Genomic DNA, 15,342 nt, shown 5'->3' with positions numbered 1-15,342 from the left:
TTAGGGAGTTTTAGATAAGGTCACCTAGACTGAGATGGTTAGGGAGCGTTAGATAAGGTCATCTAGACTGAGATGGTTAGGGAGCGTTAGATAAGGTCATCTAGACTGAGATGGTTGGGGAGCGTCAGTCATGGTCATCTAGACTGAGATGGTTAGGGAGCGTCAGACAAGGAGCTCTAGACTGAGATGGTTAGGGAGTTTTAGATAAGGTCACCTAGACTGAGATGGTTAGGGAGCGTTAGATAAGGTCATCTAGACTGAGATGGTTAGGGAGCGTTAGATAAGGTCATCTAGACTGAGATGGTTAGGGAGCGTTAGATATGGTCATCTAGACAGAGATGGTGGTAGAGGCTGTATTTTCCAAAGTTGTGCTGGCATATTGACTCCTGGCATATGGACTGGCATATGGATCACAACATTACTTATATTACTAGAGGATTCTTAGAGCATTTGTTCATGTTCTTGTGCTGTAATAAACACACGGTCCAGAATAGTTGAGAAGTGTCTATGCGTTTTCAGCCTGTTGAGTAGTTTTAAGAGATGGTCGTTTATAGGAAACAGTGCCATCTGCAGTCAGCGCTGGGAATTGTTCTAACGTGCCGTGTATAATGCTTGTTATATATTCTGAGCATCACGCAGGCACTAAGCTACTTTGTAGGAATGCGTAATATTAATATTACTGAGGCAAACATTAATAAAAGGCTGATATGATTATGAAACCCCAAAATATCCACCTGGCCATGAACGTTGCGTGGTAGACGAGCATTGTGTTGACTTCCTCCAGGTGACTGGAAAAAGCATGGACTGCATCTTCACCGAGATCATGCTGGAGAACAACTACACGGCCTTCCAGAACGCAAGGTACGATGGCTGGTACGTGGCCTTCACCGGGAAAGGCCGGCCCGTCAAGGCCTCCGCGACCCGGCAGAACCAAAGGGAGGTCCACTTCATCAAGCGTCTCCACAAAGGACCGCTACCCTTCCCCAACTCAGACCGGTCCAGGCGCTTTGAGTTCATCGACTTCCCTCCAGTGCGCCGAGCCAAGCGCAACAGGAAGTCCCGTGCCACTTCCTAAAAGGTGCGCGACACTATCAAAAAGGACTGGTTTTTGTATCTAAGAAGAGTCAGCTTTATTTTTTTATATTTTGACAGGGAAGGGACAAAAATATGCAAAACATAACAAAACAAAACAGTCATTATAAAGAGGTGAGCTGTAAATATGGTAAGATAGTAAAAGATGATGTATATATTTAATAAGCTCAATGGTTTTTTGTGTGTTGAGTGAGCGCTTTGTGAAGAGAGACACTGGATTAAAACATATTCAGTAATAAACAAGATATTAAAAAATTACACATCTGGTCACATTTATTAGGTGATTATCCTTCTCAGGTGACACTTAACACTATGATTTTTGTAACCTTCAGTTGCCCTAAAGAAATAGCATTAACATCGTCTCAGCATTACATCCAGAGGGCCTGGTGTGGCTATAACAATGGCGGTTTCTGTAGATTTCACCCAGCCCAGAGGTAAACACCCTTGAATTGAAGCTGACTTCAATCATTGCCTCATTTTGAATTCATGGTGCTGGATCACAGAGCCACAACAATAGAAGAAACTCTCTGTCCAATTGCTTATAGACTCCTCAATATGCCACACTCTATAAACCTGTATGGGGACCATAACAGAAACATATTAAGCCAAGCTGCTCTGAGTTCTTAAATGTGAGCTCTTGTTTTGACAGGAGCCTGTAGTGCATTTGTTCTCTATCATGCACATACGCTGGAAGGAAGAATGTATCAGGGAAATTCTTTAAAGAATTGGTGAACCCTTGCTTTCCATGTGGGCAGAGAGGAAATGTGTGTGTGTGTGTGGGGGGGGGGGCACTGTCTGAAGTCATGCGTCTGAAAGGGTTTCTTCATCAGTGCTGACAATGATTAATCATGCCGTAGGCATCTAGCTCATAAGCAGTTATGTTTGTAATTGGATCATCACCATAGCAGCTGCATGGCACTTGTAACCAGCAGTTAAGTCTGTTGATCCAGTTTAAAGGCCAGTATAATTGTAAACTTACCACAAGCAACGAGGCTGGCCTTGAAATCAGACATGAGAATTTTGGCGCCTCAACTCCAGTTAATTAACAATGGAAATTCATATATACTCCTTTGTATGAAGTGTAAACATAACGTGCTATTCTTATCACACAGTGTGTTCCTTTTCAGGGCAAACTATTTGTCACTCCGGGCACTGTAAATGCCAGCAAAAGGCTCGAGTGGCAACAATTACAGCTCGATGCATGCTCTAAATGCCAGAGCTCATTAAGGGCTGGTTATGCAAATCTGAATTCATGGCCATGCAAATCTGAATTTGCTTGGAATGTAAATCTGAATTGTGTCTGTTGCATAGTGCCATTTTAACCTATAATGAATACAAAACAATTCTTGCTCTATTTATATATGCCAGTCATTCAATTTCTTTTCCTTCTTCATTTTAGGAAGAATATGTTATGATTTGGAGGTCAATAAATCAGTCTTATGTAAAACTTTGACTGTATGGCTCCCCCAGAGGACACTTTTAACAACTACAACTCAACATCAGTCTTGTCAGCTATACCTGATGGGAGTGCGGTGTGTGCACAAGTAGTTGAGCATGCAGTATCACGGTCTCAATCTACTACATATAGGTAGTTAGCTGCTGGCACTGAGGTTTTTGGGAATTAATCACAGAACAATACAGAACACACAGGACAGTGGATGAGGGGATCAGTCAAACAACTAGCTTAGAGCAAATTAAACCCATTCCTGGTCTATACTGTAGTTCAGTAAAAACATTTATATTGTAGATAGAGATTCTGACCGTAGGAGTGTTGATGGTTGGATATTTCTGGGTGGTCATTGACTTCCAACCCAGAATGACATTCATGTAATAAAATGGTAAATGTTTCTAATAAAGTAAATGTAGTGTGAGCATGTAGTGGCTGCAATCTAAAGTGTGTATGGTGTATCAAAAGCCCCTGTGAAGCCACTTGAAACCAGGAAAATATAACAATAGCATAAAATTAAGATATATTCAATGCTTAGTGGCACATTTACATTTACCATTTATTAAAGGCGCAATAAGTCATTTTTACCACCAAGAAATATCAATGAAAGTGATTATTTATTATTTTTTACTTTTTTCTCTCTAAAGTGCAGCCCACATGAGATGAAGAATCAAATTGCTCTGTGTGACGTCCCTGAGGCTGGTTGGGCTTTCTCCTTCCTTTCTTACCCAGTCTCATGACAGACGTCAAGGAGGCTGTACTCCGCAGTGGCTCTGAGTGTTACTTTTTCAGCAGTTATGTTGCTGTGTTAGTTATTTGGCTGTGTCAAATGCCATTGCTGATGCATTTCCATTTAAACTTGTGTGGTAATACTTGTCAGCAAAACTTGGGGGTTGTGTTAACATTTTTCTTTTTTGTAGGAGTGGGTGCCTTTTGAGTTTCTTTTGAGATCTTTTCTCATGTTTTGGATAGTCATGGAGTCAGATATGATTTGTTTGTATTTTGTTTTGGGTTTTTTTTGTTTGTTAGTTTTTTTACCCCCAAATGACGAAAAGCAACATCACCCTGAGAGTTTTCAAAGTGGCTTAATTTCTGTCTTTTTTATGTGACTTTAATGAAAACTGCAGTCTAGATTTCCTCAAGTTCATAACACTTTGTAGTCCACAAATCAAGCGGTTTATGCTTCAAAGAGTTGCTACCCCACATGGAAGCAGCCATGTTTAGAATAGATATAGTACAGAATCTCTGAAACATCTAAGCCACTGGGTGTCAGTATAACGGTTGTTTCATAATGTGAAGAAGAATCGTTTGGGAAATGATTTATTGATCGTTTAAATACAAAATAATGTTAACACTTAAAAGACATTCAAGTAAGCAACATCATTTTCTTTCAACAGCCAATGTTTATGTTACACAACATGGCCGAAAGAGAGCCAGTTCATGCCTCTTTTTCCTTTGTGAGCTGCTGGTATGTTCGACGTATTTAAGAAGTTTGGGAGCCTCTTACCAAAGGACGTCCTCTGTATGAAAGCTACGTTCTGCTATCCAAACACAAGAGGGCGCCACTGACACACTATGCGTTTGGAGCGAAGCATTTCGGAAAGAAACGTTTCATGGTCAGACATTTGTAATTTACAGAATGACATTTGCATTTACTTTTAGAGCTTTTATCAGACCCTGTGTATTGTATGTTGTATAATATTAATACGTATATTTTAACCCCCACCCCCAAATTATTTTTGCTTTACTGCCCCAATAATTATTCCAGATCAATACACATGCTCTTTGCTATTGATTGGATGCAAGCTCCTCCCCCAAATTCAATATCTTCTCCAGACCCATTTTGATATTGCTTTAAGCTATTGTATATATTAGCGCTAGCAAATAAGGGGCAAATAAAAAACACCTTTAGAATGACTTGAGTAGACAATTAGATACCTTAGCCTGTATCATCAATCGAAAATGTGAGACTTATCACATGATGCTGCTCTCAGTCAAGACAAGCAGAATGCAAGAAGTCATCCCAGGGACATTTCCTGCTCCTCCCTGACCTTTCTGGTGCTGTGTCCCCTTCAGGCCATATCCTCCTGAGACCTTCTGCATTTATTGCGCTAAAGGATCAGGGAAGATGGGTGGTGTGTGTGTGCGCGTGCGTGTGTGTGTGTGTGTGTGTGTGTGTGTGTGTTTCCTCCCAAATCTTACACCCCGGGTAGAGTTCATAGCTGGGACAATCACACATAACCGAGTGCCTGGAATACCAAGCCTGGTTCATGTCCTAAAATGCCCTTTCTGCAGTCGCCCACTGACGCATCCCTGCGCAGCTCAGTAGCAGATAATTCACTCTGGCTGCACCACGCCCGGAGGGTGGGGGGGGGGGGGGGGGGTCATGTGGCGGCATGGGGGGTGTTAAGGCTGAATCACAGCGGCACAGTGCGAGGACACTTTTAATCAGTCTTCCACTGTACGTCTGTTTGCATGAAATTACTGACCAGTAAGCAACGTGTGATGATCTCATATATCTGTCGTGTGCTATTCCCTCTGTTTTCATGTGGTCTTGTATTTATGCATACACACACACATACACACACACATACACACACACATACACACACACATACACACACACACACACACACATACACACATACACATTCCCTTTTCATCTTCAAGCCTTATGCCATGCCACTGCTTGAGCAAAGATTGATCTATCACACACACACACACACACACACACACACACACACACACACGCTGCAGTTTCAGCCCTGCTCACATCCGCTATACCCAAGTCTCAGGCATATGCACCATCAGCTATCGCAGTTCTAAACACACACCACTTCTTCAGACAGAGACGCCGAGGACAAGCGCGAGGACCTATAAAAACAACCAACCCCGCCCAGCTGCTGAGAGAGGCATTATGGCTTGGGGTTAGCTGTGCAGGAGGAAAGATTCCCCTGGGAGGAAGAGGAGAAGGGGGAGGAGCCTCCTGACCTCACCCTGAGCTGGAAAGCTCAGAGGGGGATGGGAGGCTGGTATAGAGGTGATACAGCTGTTTTTTGTCCAGAACGGCACAGACTCGTACCGACAGGCTACACAAAGGCCCCGGCACTGTCTTCTCTGCTTCACAGTGCCATGGCTGCACATCTTGTGTCGTTTACTGAGCGTAATATACGCTCAGAGTCCCAGACAAGCCTTTCCACAGTAGAATTCGACCTTTAGACGACCTTTTCGTGAGCAGCAAGAGTTGAAGAGCACCTAGTTAAAGAGCACTGCAAAATTATCACCCACATATTCCGGTGCAGCAAGTGAGGCGGAGCTTGCAGGGTTAATTCTTGGGTGTGTGTGAAATGCTATCTGATATCCTGTTGGACCTGTGTGGAGTTTCCCTGTGGAGGGCACGTGCTCAGTGTGAGACAGCTGGGAATATTGAGCTGAATCTGCTCTCAGTGAACGAGGTGATGCATAGTTTATCGGCTCAAATTAGAAAACAGTGACAAAATCGTGTTCACATTTTTAATAGGAATTTGATTAGTCAGGATGATGGAAAATTACACTCAAATACAGTTATGGTTATAATTCTGAAACACAACTAATACTAAAAGATTTCAATCTCTCTCTGATGTACCTCTAATATATCACTCTCTAGCTCTCTGACGTATCATTCTCTATCTTTCTTGAAGCACTCTCTCTCTCTCAATGCTCCTGCTGTGGACCACTGTTATCACATCTCCTGTCTGATCCTTCCTGTTACGAGGAGAGGGATTATGAGGCAATTGGTGTGCAGAGAGAACAGATGCTGAGTCAAGAGACAGTGGCTCAGCCTTCCCCTCTGGGGATCTAGAAAGGAACAGGCCAGCAGCCATTAGCATAGACACAGCACTCACAGCGCACTGCAGATCATACAGTAAAAAGCCGACATATCAACAGACGCGGTGGAGTAAAGAACAAAGCCTGCCCCACACAGCTAGTGTTACCCCACCTTATTGTTATACCTCAGCCCTTGTGTTCTCTGACCCCCAACTAAAATCAATTCTTAATTTAGATGCCAAAATGGAGCTGCAGCATGGGGTAAGGGGTGTGTGTGTGTGTGTGTGTGTGTGTGTGTGTGTGTGTGTGTGCAGGCAGTCTCAAAAGCAGGTTCCTTGTCTCCAGATTTAGATTTATGAGCATTGCAGAGAACAGGGAGGATCATGCAGGTATGTTGGAAATTAGGCCACAATAGTTTTAAGAGAGAGTGTGTGTGTGTGTGTGTGTGGTGTGTGTGTGTGTGTGTGTGTGTGTGTGTGTGTGTGTGTGTGTGTGTGTGTGTGTGCACGGTGTTCCTTTTTCTTTTCCTTTTACATTTATTATTTGAGACATATAAATGTCTCTCCTTTAAAAAGTCATGTAGAAGTATTATTTTAAAATAATATTTTAAGCCTCCCTGGTGGTTTGAAAGGTCGCCTTACAGAGAAAAATCATGACATGCATTCAGAGACTACCATCTATGAAGGTGATCTGACAGATTTCTTTTTCTAAGAACATTCAAAAAGCATTTAGTAAGAAACGTGTCCACGTCTTTGGTTTCATCAGGGACAAAAAAAGGTAAACCCATGAAACGGTGAGGAATCCACTGTGAAGAGTCCACTGTAAGCTACCTTTATGGGCAGGGACGTGAGGCTACATCCATCCCCTCATCGCATGCTGGTACCCATGTTTGACACACTGTATTACAGTGTATGATGTGCTGCGTTTGCTGGTCAGAGCAGGCCCTGCTGAGGACAGGATATCCGTAAAGTCTGTCATGTTATACTCGAGGCTATGGAAACTGGCTCTTTTTTGCTTTTTTGTTTTTGTTTTTGTTTTTTTAATCAAAGAGCCATCTTAAAGGGACTGAACAATTATAATAATGATCATTTTGTGTTTTTTCGGTCCTGGTCTGCTTGCTAAGACCCAATCTGCTCAGACCTGGGACTGCCTGTGGTTGAAGAGGTAAGACCCCAAAACTGTGAGCAAGGTCCCCTGCTCCTCCCTCTGCCAGTTCAGAGCCCACTGTGACAAACCTCTCATTCTCCAACTCTAACATCACACCAGCTGGCCCCTGGCAGCTGAGTGTAGTCTGACATTCTCTCTCCTGTGCACAGATTAGCTATTAATAATCCTGTCCGCCCCTGAACACACCCCATACCGCATCTGAGAAATGCACAGCCACAACATCCAAAAACGCTCAGTTGTTTCTCTCTCTCTCTCTAACTGCACCTCTGTCCCCTGCTGGGGACAAGGAATCCGTGAAGCCCGTTATGTCACACGAGAGGCTAAAGAAACTGACGCCGTTTCTTGTTTGTTTTAAATCAAAAGGCCATCGTGGAGAGACTGAAAAATTACAATAATGTTAATTTTGTTTTGTCGGGTCCTGATATACTTTATTTAATAGATAAGGAACTGAGTGGTTCCTTTTATCCTTTATTGTCACAACCTCGTATCTTCGATATTAGTTCCTACAGAATAAACCATAACAGCAGACGGAAAATGCATATCATGCCCTGGGGAGCAAGGGGTTAAGTCTTGTGGAAACAATAGCTCGTTGCATAGATTTTATAAAATAAAACAAGCCATAATGCAATTTCTATACAATATCAGATCAAATCGGTTAATTCATGAATTAATACGATGGATCGATCCATCGCAATAAATCCCTTTCAGACAAAATGGCTTCGTGACGCAATGAAAAGGTGAAAAGTCACTGTATTACGACATGTCGGCTGTCTCGACATAAAGCACACCTAACAAATGGCACAAAAATCAGTTTCAGCATTTAGAGCGTCTAAAACGTTTTGTTAGGTATAATAAACCTATGATTTATTTTTGTTTGTTTAAATGTTACGAGTGCGTGAGTGCTTTTGTCTGATGGCAAGATGGAGAGTTCTTTGTTCTGCTTGTGATCTTTGGTTCTTAGGCTGTAGGAAATCAAAAACGCAGCACAAAAGAGATACTCTATAATGGCCTGTTACAGCGAAAAGATTAACATCCAGGGCTTGACATCGGGAGAATATATAGCGTTGTAAACTTTGGTACGAAACAATAATGTTAGAAGTGCAAAATCTGACTGACAGGCGCCGTGGCGCCAAATCGGCGTTGTCGATGGCACTATGGCGGCGCGTTTGAAAGATTTCAGCCAATGGGATTCTTGCATCAGTGGGACAGGGCGGGTTTAAGCAAAGCTATTAATACAGGCGAAGAAGCATTTCGCTGTTCAGTTGAAGCTTGAGGAGTTTGTATTAGTGCAGAATCTACCACCTCTAATTCAAAAATGAGGGAAATCGTACATCTTCAGGCCGGCCAGTGCGGTAATCAGATCGGAGCTAAGGTCAGTATCTTTTTAATAACAACCTTTTTTTTTTGAGAGTGACCTGAAATGTGGCATCGTCGGATCTTCTTTTTCAGAGCAATAAACCTCCCTCACCAAGCACCCTGTAAAAGGCAGTCGGATTGCGTTAATGCAGCGGTTAAAAACGATGGGCGGTTAAGTTACTGGAGGGCCTTAAACTGAGCTGCCGGGGCTAATTCGAATGTAAAGTGGGTCAGTGTAACCATGTGCTTCCTCTTTTTTCCTCCTGCTGACCGAGGAACAGGCACATCGCAGCGTTGGGTGGTTTCGACTGTAGCATGGAGGCCACTTTGCAGCTTTTTCGTCCTTTTGGGTATCGCATTGGGGCAATTTATCCCCGTCCGTCGGGGGGGGTTTTTCTTTGACAAAGGCGGCGTGACGCGACCCCCCCCCCCCCCCCCCCCTAAAAAAAATAATAATAATTAAATAAATAAAATAATTCATTTATTTTCCGAGTCGTGATAGTGTATGATTTGGCCGAGCGATCCCGTTCGATCGCGATCCGATTATTCGGTCGAGTCGAACACGTTTCGTTTGGTTGGCTGGTTTGATTTTTCAGAGCGCGCAGAGGCCCGGTGCGCTTTAGTCGGGGGGGAAAGCGGAAAGAGGGAGGAAAAAAAAAAACGGGCGCCGCGCCTTTAGCGGATCTGGGCGGCGCAGGCTGCGAGTGACGTAGGCAGACGGCCCCCAGCCAACCGGCGTGAAGGCCGCGCGCGCGATTTTTGTGCAGAGGAGGGGGCTTAATCGATTAATCGGCTGTCCTCTGTCGAACCGTTTTGAGAACGTATATGGGTTGGAAAAAAATTAAAAAAAAAAAATTTAAAATTTTGATGGGTAAATGATGACGTGTGTAAAAACGGCGCGCGTGTTTGCAGCGCGGAGTGTCTAGCGCACGGGGCCGCGTTGTTCCAGCCTGTAGGCTGCCGAAGCGATGCTGCAATGCGGCTGCAACGGGCATTCTCGTCTGCACTGATCGTTTAGATATCGTAAAAAGCTTAAGATGGTTGTACTTTTTAACCGAGCCGTGTGGTTTTTGTAGCTTACATTGTGGACTTCAGGCGGTTTGCCACATCACAGCCCAAGTGAATGATTAATTTGTCACTTCTTTTTTTTTTGTCTTAGTTCTGGGAGGTCATCAGTGACGAGCATGGAATCGACCCAACAGGCACATACCATGGCGACAGTGACCTTCAGCTGGACCGGATTAATGTCTACTATAATGAAGCATCAGGTACATTTCCGTGACCGTGATGTTTGTGTTGGATCTGTGGTCATGCATGTTACCAAACTTATAACCATGTTCCTGGTAGGTGGTAAATACGTACCACGCGCTGTGCTGGTGGACTTGGAGCCTGGAACCATGGACTCCGTGAGGTCCGGACCTTTCGGCCAGGTGTTCAGGCCGGACAATTTTGTCTTCGGTGAGCGTTTGGTCTTAACCAGGCTGACTTAAAAAAAAATTTACATGGCAGGTTAGATTTTTAAGAAAGTGAACTGCTATGTTGAATGTTCTGGTTTTGGATTGGTTGAGCAGGGCAGAGCGGTGCTGGAAACAACTGGGCCAAGGGGCACTACACGGAGGGGGCGGAGCTTGTGGACTCTGTGCTGGACGTGGTGCGTAAGGAGGCAGAGAGCTGCGATTGCCTGCAGGGCTTCCAGCTCACGCACTCGCTGGGCGGAGGCACAGGCTCGGGCATGGGCACCCTGCTGATCAGCAAGATCCGTGAGGAGTACCCCGACCGCATCATGAACACCTTCAGCGTGGTGCCCTCGCCCAAGGTGTCCGACACGGTGGTGGAGCCCTACAACGCCACGCTGTCCGTGCACCAGCTGGTGGAGAACACGGACGAGACCTACTGCATCGACAACGAGGCGCTCTACGACATCTGCTTCCGCACGCTCAAGCTGACCACGCCCTCATACGGAGACCTCAACCACCTGGTGTCGGCCACCATGAGCGGCGTGACCACCTGCCTCAGGTTCCCCGGGCAGCTCAACGCCGACCTGCGCAAACTGGCCGTCAACATGGTTGCCCTTCCCCGCCTGCACTTCTTCATGCCGGGCTTCGCCCCCCTCACCAGCAGGGGGAGCCAGCAGTACCGCTCCCTCACCGTGCCGGAGCTCACGCAGCAGATGTTCGACTCCAAGAACATGATGGCGGCGTGCGACCCGCGCCACGGCCGCTACCTCACCGTGGCTGCCATCTTCCGCGGCCGCATGTCCATGAAGGAGGTGGACGAGCAGATGCTCAACGTCCAGAACAAGAACAGCAGCTACTTCGTGGAGTGGATCCCCAACAACGTGAAGACGGCCGTGTGCGACATCCCGCCCCGCGGCCTCAAGATGGCCGCCACCTTCATCGGCAACAGTACGGCCATCCAGGAGCTGTTCAAGCGCATCTCGGAGCAGTTCACCGCCATGTTCCGCCGCAAGGCCTTCCTGCATTGGTACACGGGCGAGGGGATGGACGAGATGGAGTTCACCGAGGCTGAGAGCAACATGAACGACCTGGTGTCCGAGTACCAGCAGTACCAGGACGCCACGGCCGAGGAGGAGGGAGAGTTCGAGGAGGAGGGCGAGGAGGAACTGGCTTAAGTTCACGTGTGTGTGTATGTGTGTGTGCGCCGAGCTGTAATATTTTACTGACCCATCTGAACAAGAAACCTCTCAAGCTCAATTTTTCCTGTTTGTAAGTGTTGTCGCCTGTGCTGTTCTCGTTCCTTCTCTGTACAGAAATAAAAATCTTTTTTTTTTAACGTTGCTGTGTCTCATCAATGTGACTTCATATGCAAACCAAAAAAAACTTGTGAACAGCATTTGGCCTTGTCTGCTCAAGGTTAGTTCCTGGTCTAACCAGTTTAGAGTTAACCACACAATGACACATGAGCACTTCATCCTAGTTGGTTAATCAATTACTGATCACTGGATAAATAAGTTGAGAAAGATGAATGCATGGTTGAGTGGCCCTTAACCATGAAGCCACTATTTTTGTAACATGTCGGTGCATGTTAAACACATAAATCACATGCTTGAAAAATAATAGCCTAAGATGGATTTAATTTCAGGTGCTTTTTTTTTTTTTTTTTTTTCCCCCCTTCTACCAACTGACTATTTTTATAAACATCCATGCACTACTTGTACAACTTTACAGAAAGGAAGGTTGCAACCCACTATAGCACTTTCCTAAACATGCCATTGTTGAAGGACAAAATCAAGGGCGAGTTTAGGGTTGTGCTCAGTCTACTGTCAAACGCTGGTCTTTGTGTTCTACTTTTTGGGAAACCAACCCATCTCTGGCAGTAGTGTTCTGCCCCTAGACTATTCAAACTGGCAATTACTGGCTTTTATTTATTTTCCAGGAAAATTATAGCTGTACTTTCTCTGCTTGTGATGAATGAGAAATTTTAATCTGCAATCTAATGAAATATTAAATTCACATATGGCACAAAGGAAGAGCAGTTGTGGATCTTTCTGCTGAAAGTCACAGGGCTTGTTCTCACACAGCCCACCTGAGCTTCTGCCTACAAGGTTACTGACTATCAAATGCTCGTGAAACTGCCATTGGCATTACTGAACTCTATTTTTCATAAATGTTGCTATAGGGAGATGGCAAGTTTCTTTTTTTTGCCACTCCATGATTTGTTGAATAGCAAACTATTAGAACATGTTTTCTTTCTATTCAAGTGTCTTTCATTTCTGTTTTTCTTTCTATCTGTGTATTACAACTAATTTAACTCACTCTATTCGATGTCACAGTGAAACTGAATTCAGACGTTGCTTGGAGCTGCCAGCACCACCCTGATCTCAACCTTTTTGGGCAGGACACAGCATATTAAAGCATTCACCACAGGATGGCTCTGTAGCTTAAATTATTTCCATAGGAAGTAATTCCACAGGAAGTAGTTCCATAGGAAGAAGGATCCACGCAGACAGTATTATCGATGTTGACACTGTAGATGACACTACCTCTTTGTTACAGAAAGCAGTCAGTTTTTGAAGTATTCACCACAAGATGGCGCTCCAGATTATGTTATTCTTTTTTTCCATACGAAGTAGGCAAGGATCCCAGCAGTCAGTATTACCAGACTCCAACAGCATGCCTTTTTCACTTGGCCCTCCAAGTTCTGCTTCTTCCCAAAACGAGACACAAAACCTGACTAGGAACCACACACACACACACACACACACACACACACACACACACACACACACACACACACACACCCTTAATAATTTATGTTTGGACAATTTTAGGAATTAAACAGATTATTTTGTGGGCATTTACAGCATCCCACATTTTGAGTGAAGGAAAACTGATGTCTAGCCTACATTCCCAGAAAAGTGTCTTTTTATGGTTTAGGGTAGGACCTAATGCAGCTCGCTAGTATATAGGTGGGCAACCGATTCTTTCTGCAGGACTGCAACTGCAACCCAGTCAGTGCAACGTTCCACTTAAAAGAGCCTGCTCATAAACTTCAGCAGTCTCTAAAACGCCGCCCACACCCCGCACGCAGTCCTGGCTTCCGGCCCTGTGGCTCCCACTCACCCATCCTCCCCTGTCCTTGATTTCGGGACAGATGACCCTCTCCACGTAGCTGCCCACGCAGTGCTGGAGCTGAGGCAGAACACTGGTCATGCCCCTCCCCTGACAGTGCAGCGCCATCTGGCCGGCCAGCACGTAGGTGGAGAGCACGGCGCTCCAGGCTAGGTCGCGGCGGCGTGTCGGGGCGAAGTGCTCGTCCAGGATGGACACCAGGGTGTCACACGCCGTCTCCTCCGTCACATCGTGGAAGACACGTGGCCAGCGCCGGAAGAAGATAGGGAAACGATGGAGGAGCTCGTCCCCGGCGTGACGCAGGGCTGCCGCGGCCAGAGAGGGTGCAGGGCGTGACGATACCCCCGGCCGGGCCGTCATGTAGTCAATGTAGTCATAAGCCATCAGGTAGGCCTCCCGCACCAGGGGGTCGGGGTTGGTCAGACCCTGGCTAGTCGTGGACTGGTCAGACTTCCTCATCGCTGCTGCGTCCAATCAGGGTCTGGTTTTGGCAGAGACTCAGTACAAAAGTGTCCAGTCAAGTCACACAGCAGGCAGTTGTTAGGGTGGTAGAGAATGCCTCCAGTGTCAAGGAGCTGCTGCTCTGCTGATCTACTCAGATATCCCCCTCGTCAGGAATTATATCTGTCTCCTGTAGGCAAGAATGATCACTACTTAGAGTTGTTTACTTAGTCAAGAGTGAAGCCGGTTTGATCTAAACTATCTTCCATATTCAAAAAGGTGAGGTTACTCTAATTCTGTCTGTCAGTACTGTTGTTCCTTCAAAATCACACCAAATGTCTCTCAACCCCCCCCCCCCCCCACACACAACACAACACACACATCCTGCTGTTCTAAAGTCATGCAGCAACTCACCACCTCTTTACACAGACGAGAAGATGTGCAGGATCTGCTGCCCTGGCTGGCAGGCGTCTGGACAGCAGTGCGGATTTTCCTTTGTCCGAGCATGCCCTGTTGCTTTTGCCGTGCGTGCATGTCCATGCACACACATTCTAATGCCTAACCTCCTGGCTATATTTAACCCCTGGTAACCGAGACAGAGTGAGTGTGTTCATCTGCTTGTACAACTGCCATGACGCTGAACACCCTCCCACCCTGCAACTCACCCTTAGGTGTGCAATTCCAACTAAAAATACTACACAGAGAGCAGTGACCCCGGGGAATCTACCTTAAACACCCATTTACCTTCAAACGATGTCCTATTCTAAATGAGTCTTTATGGAATTATTCAAAAACAACGAACCTGCTGAAATCTAAGGCCTACTGACGAGCAGTTAACTTGGTTTAATCTGGTAACGGGCCCTAGTAGGTTAAATACACTGGTAGGTTAAGGTGAGGTTAAGAATGATAGCGTTTGTTTGTGAAGAAAGTGTTAATCACCTGGCGTGGATTTAGGGTTTGTAAGACGTTGTTACTGTATCTATAAACAAGCAGAAAATAATCTCTATCTGTGGTACGCAAGTTCAGAAATGTTGGTCATCTGTCCTGCGAACCTCACTAACGGCAACGAACTGAATGAGTATTTCAGCTTTGTTTTTCACGCTTTCAGCCACTGAATTCTGCGGTGTTAACCTGCCTAATTAAGCTACACATCACTAAACCTCGGGGGTCTTTCTGGAAGCCGCCTGAGTTTAAACGGTCTCCCGGGATCGGTGGTTGTGATCTGTCTGGATTGGAGTATACCCGTAGCATAATTAAAGCCAAATATTTTGCTGAAGCACAGATGCATAGCCACTAGGGGGCAGTGCTACACAACAGTGTTTAAAAACAACCGTTAGATTCTCAGCAACAACAACAAAAAGACGCATAGTCCTGCGCACTTTTTTTCCCCCTAATATTTCTTCATTATAATTGCAGCATTTAACGGTGAGTCTTAATAAA

At 45.4% G+C, this 15,342-nt stretch overlaps 3 protein-coding genes across 5 annotated transcripts in view; 2 read left to right on the top strand and 1 right to left on the bottom strand.

Annotated features, from left to right (window-relative positions):
- Positions 1-1,339, top strand: part of fgf17 (fibroblast growth factor 17) — a 3,816-nt gene extending 2,477 nt beyond the window's left edge. For all 3 annotated transcript variants that reach the window (XM_035536289.1, XM_027024178.2, XM_027024179.2), the window contains one exon: positions 785-1,339. In XM_035536289.1, the coding sequence (XP_035392182.1) occupies positions 785-1,075 (291 nt within the window). In that variant the 3' untranslated portion in view covers positions 1,076-1,339. The remainder of the gene's footprint in view (positions 1-784) is intronic.
- Positions 1,340-8,761: 7,422 nt separating this feature from the next.
- tubb2b (tubulin, beta 2b) lies at positions 8,762-11,666 on the top strand. The gene is made up of 4 exons (XM_035536101.1): positions 8,762-8,885; positions 10,029-10,137; positions 10,217-10,327; positions 10,441-11,666. The coding sequence occupies exons 1-4, from the start codon at positions 8,829-8,831 to the stop codon at positions 11,499-11,501; spliced, it is 1,338 nt and encodes a 445-aa protein (XP_035391994.1). The 5' UTR covers positions 8,762-8,828; the 3' UTR covers positions 11,502-11,666.
- A 309-nt stretch (positions 11,667-11,975) lies between these two features.
- Positions 11,976-14,087, bottom strand: bcl2l16 (BCL2 like 16). The gene is made up of 2 exons (XM_035536102.1): positions 13,453-14,087; positions 11,976-13,063 (listed from the first exon to the last, which is right to left on the bottom strand). Exons 1-2 carry the CDS (start codon positions 13,918-13,920, stop codon positions 12,932-12,934), a joined length of 600 nt encoding a protein of 199 aa, XP_035391995.1. The 5' UTR covers positions 13,921-14,087; the 3' UTR covers positions 11,976-12,931.
- Positions 14,088-15,342: the final 1,255 nt, after the last annotated feature.

Source organism: Electrophorus electricus, chromosome 18 (genome assembly GCF_013358815.1).
Source record: "Electrophorus electricus isolate fEleEle1 chromosome 18, fEleEle1.pri, whole genome shotgun sequence".
NCBI classification, from domain to species: domain Eukaryota; kingdom Metazoa; phylum Chordata; class Actinopteri; order Gymnotiformes; family Gymnotidae; genus Electrophorus; species Electrophorus electricus.
The sequence above is the reverse complement of the archived record's forward strand: the minus strand, read 5'-3'. Positions and strand labels throughout refer to the sequence as shown.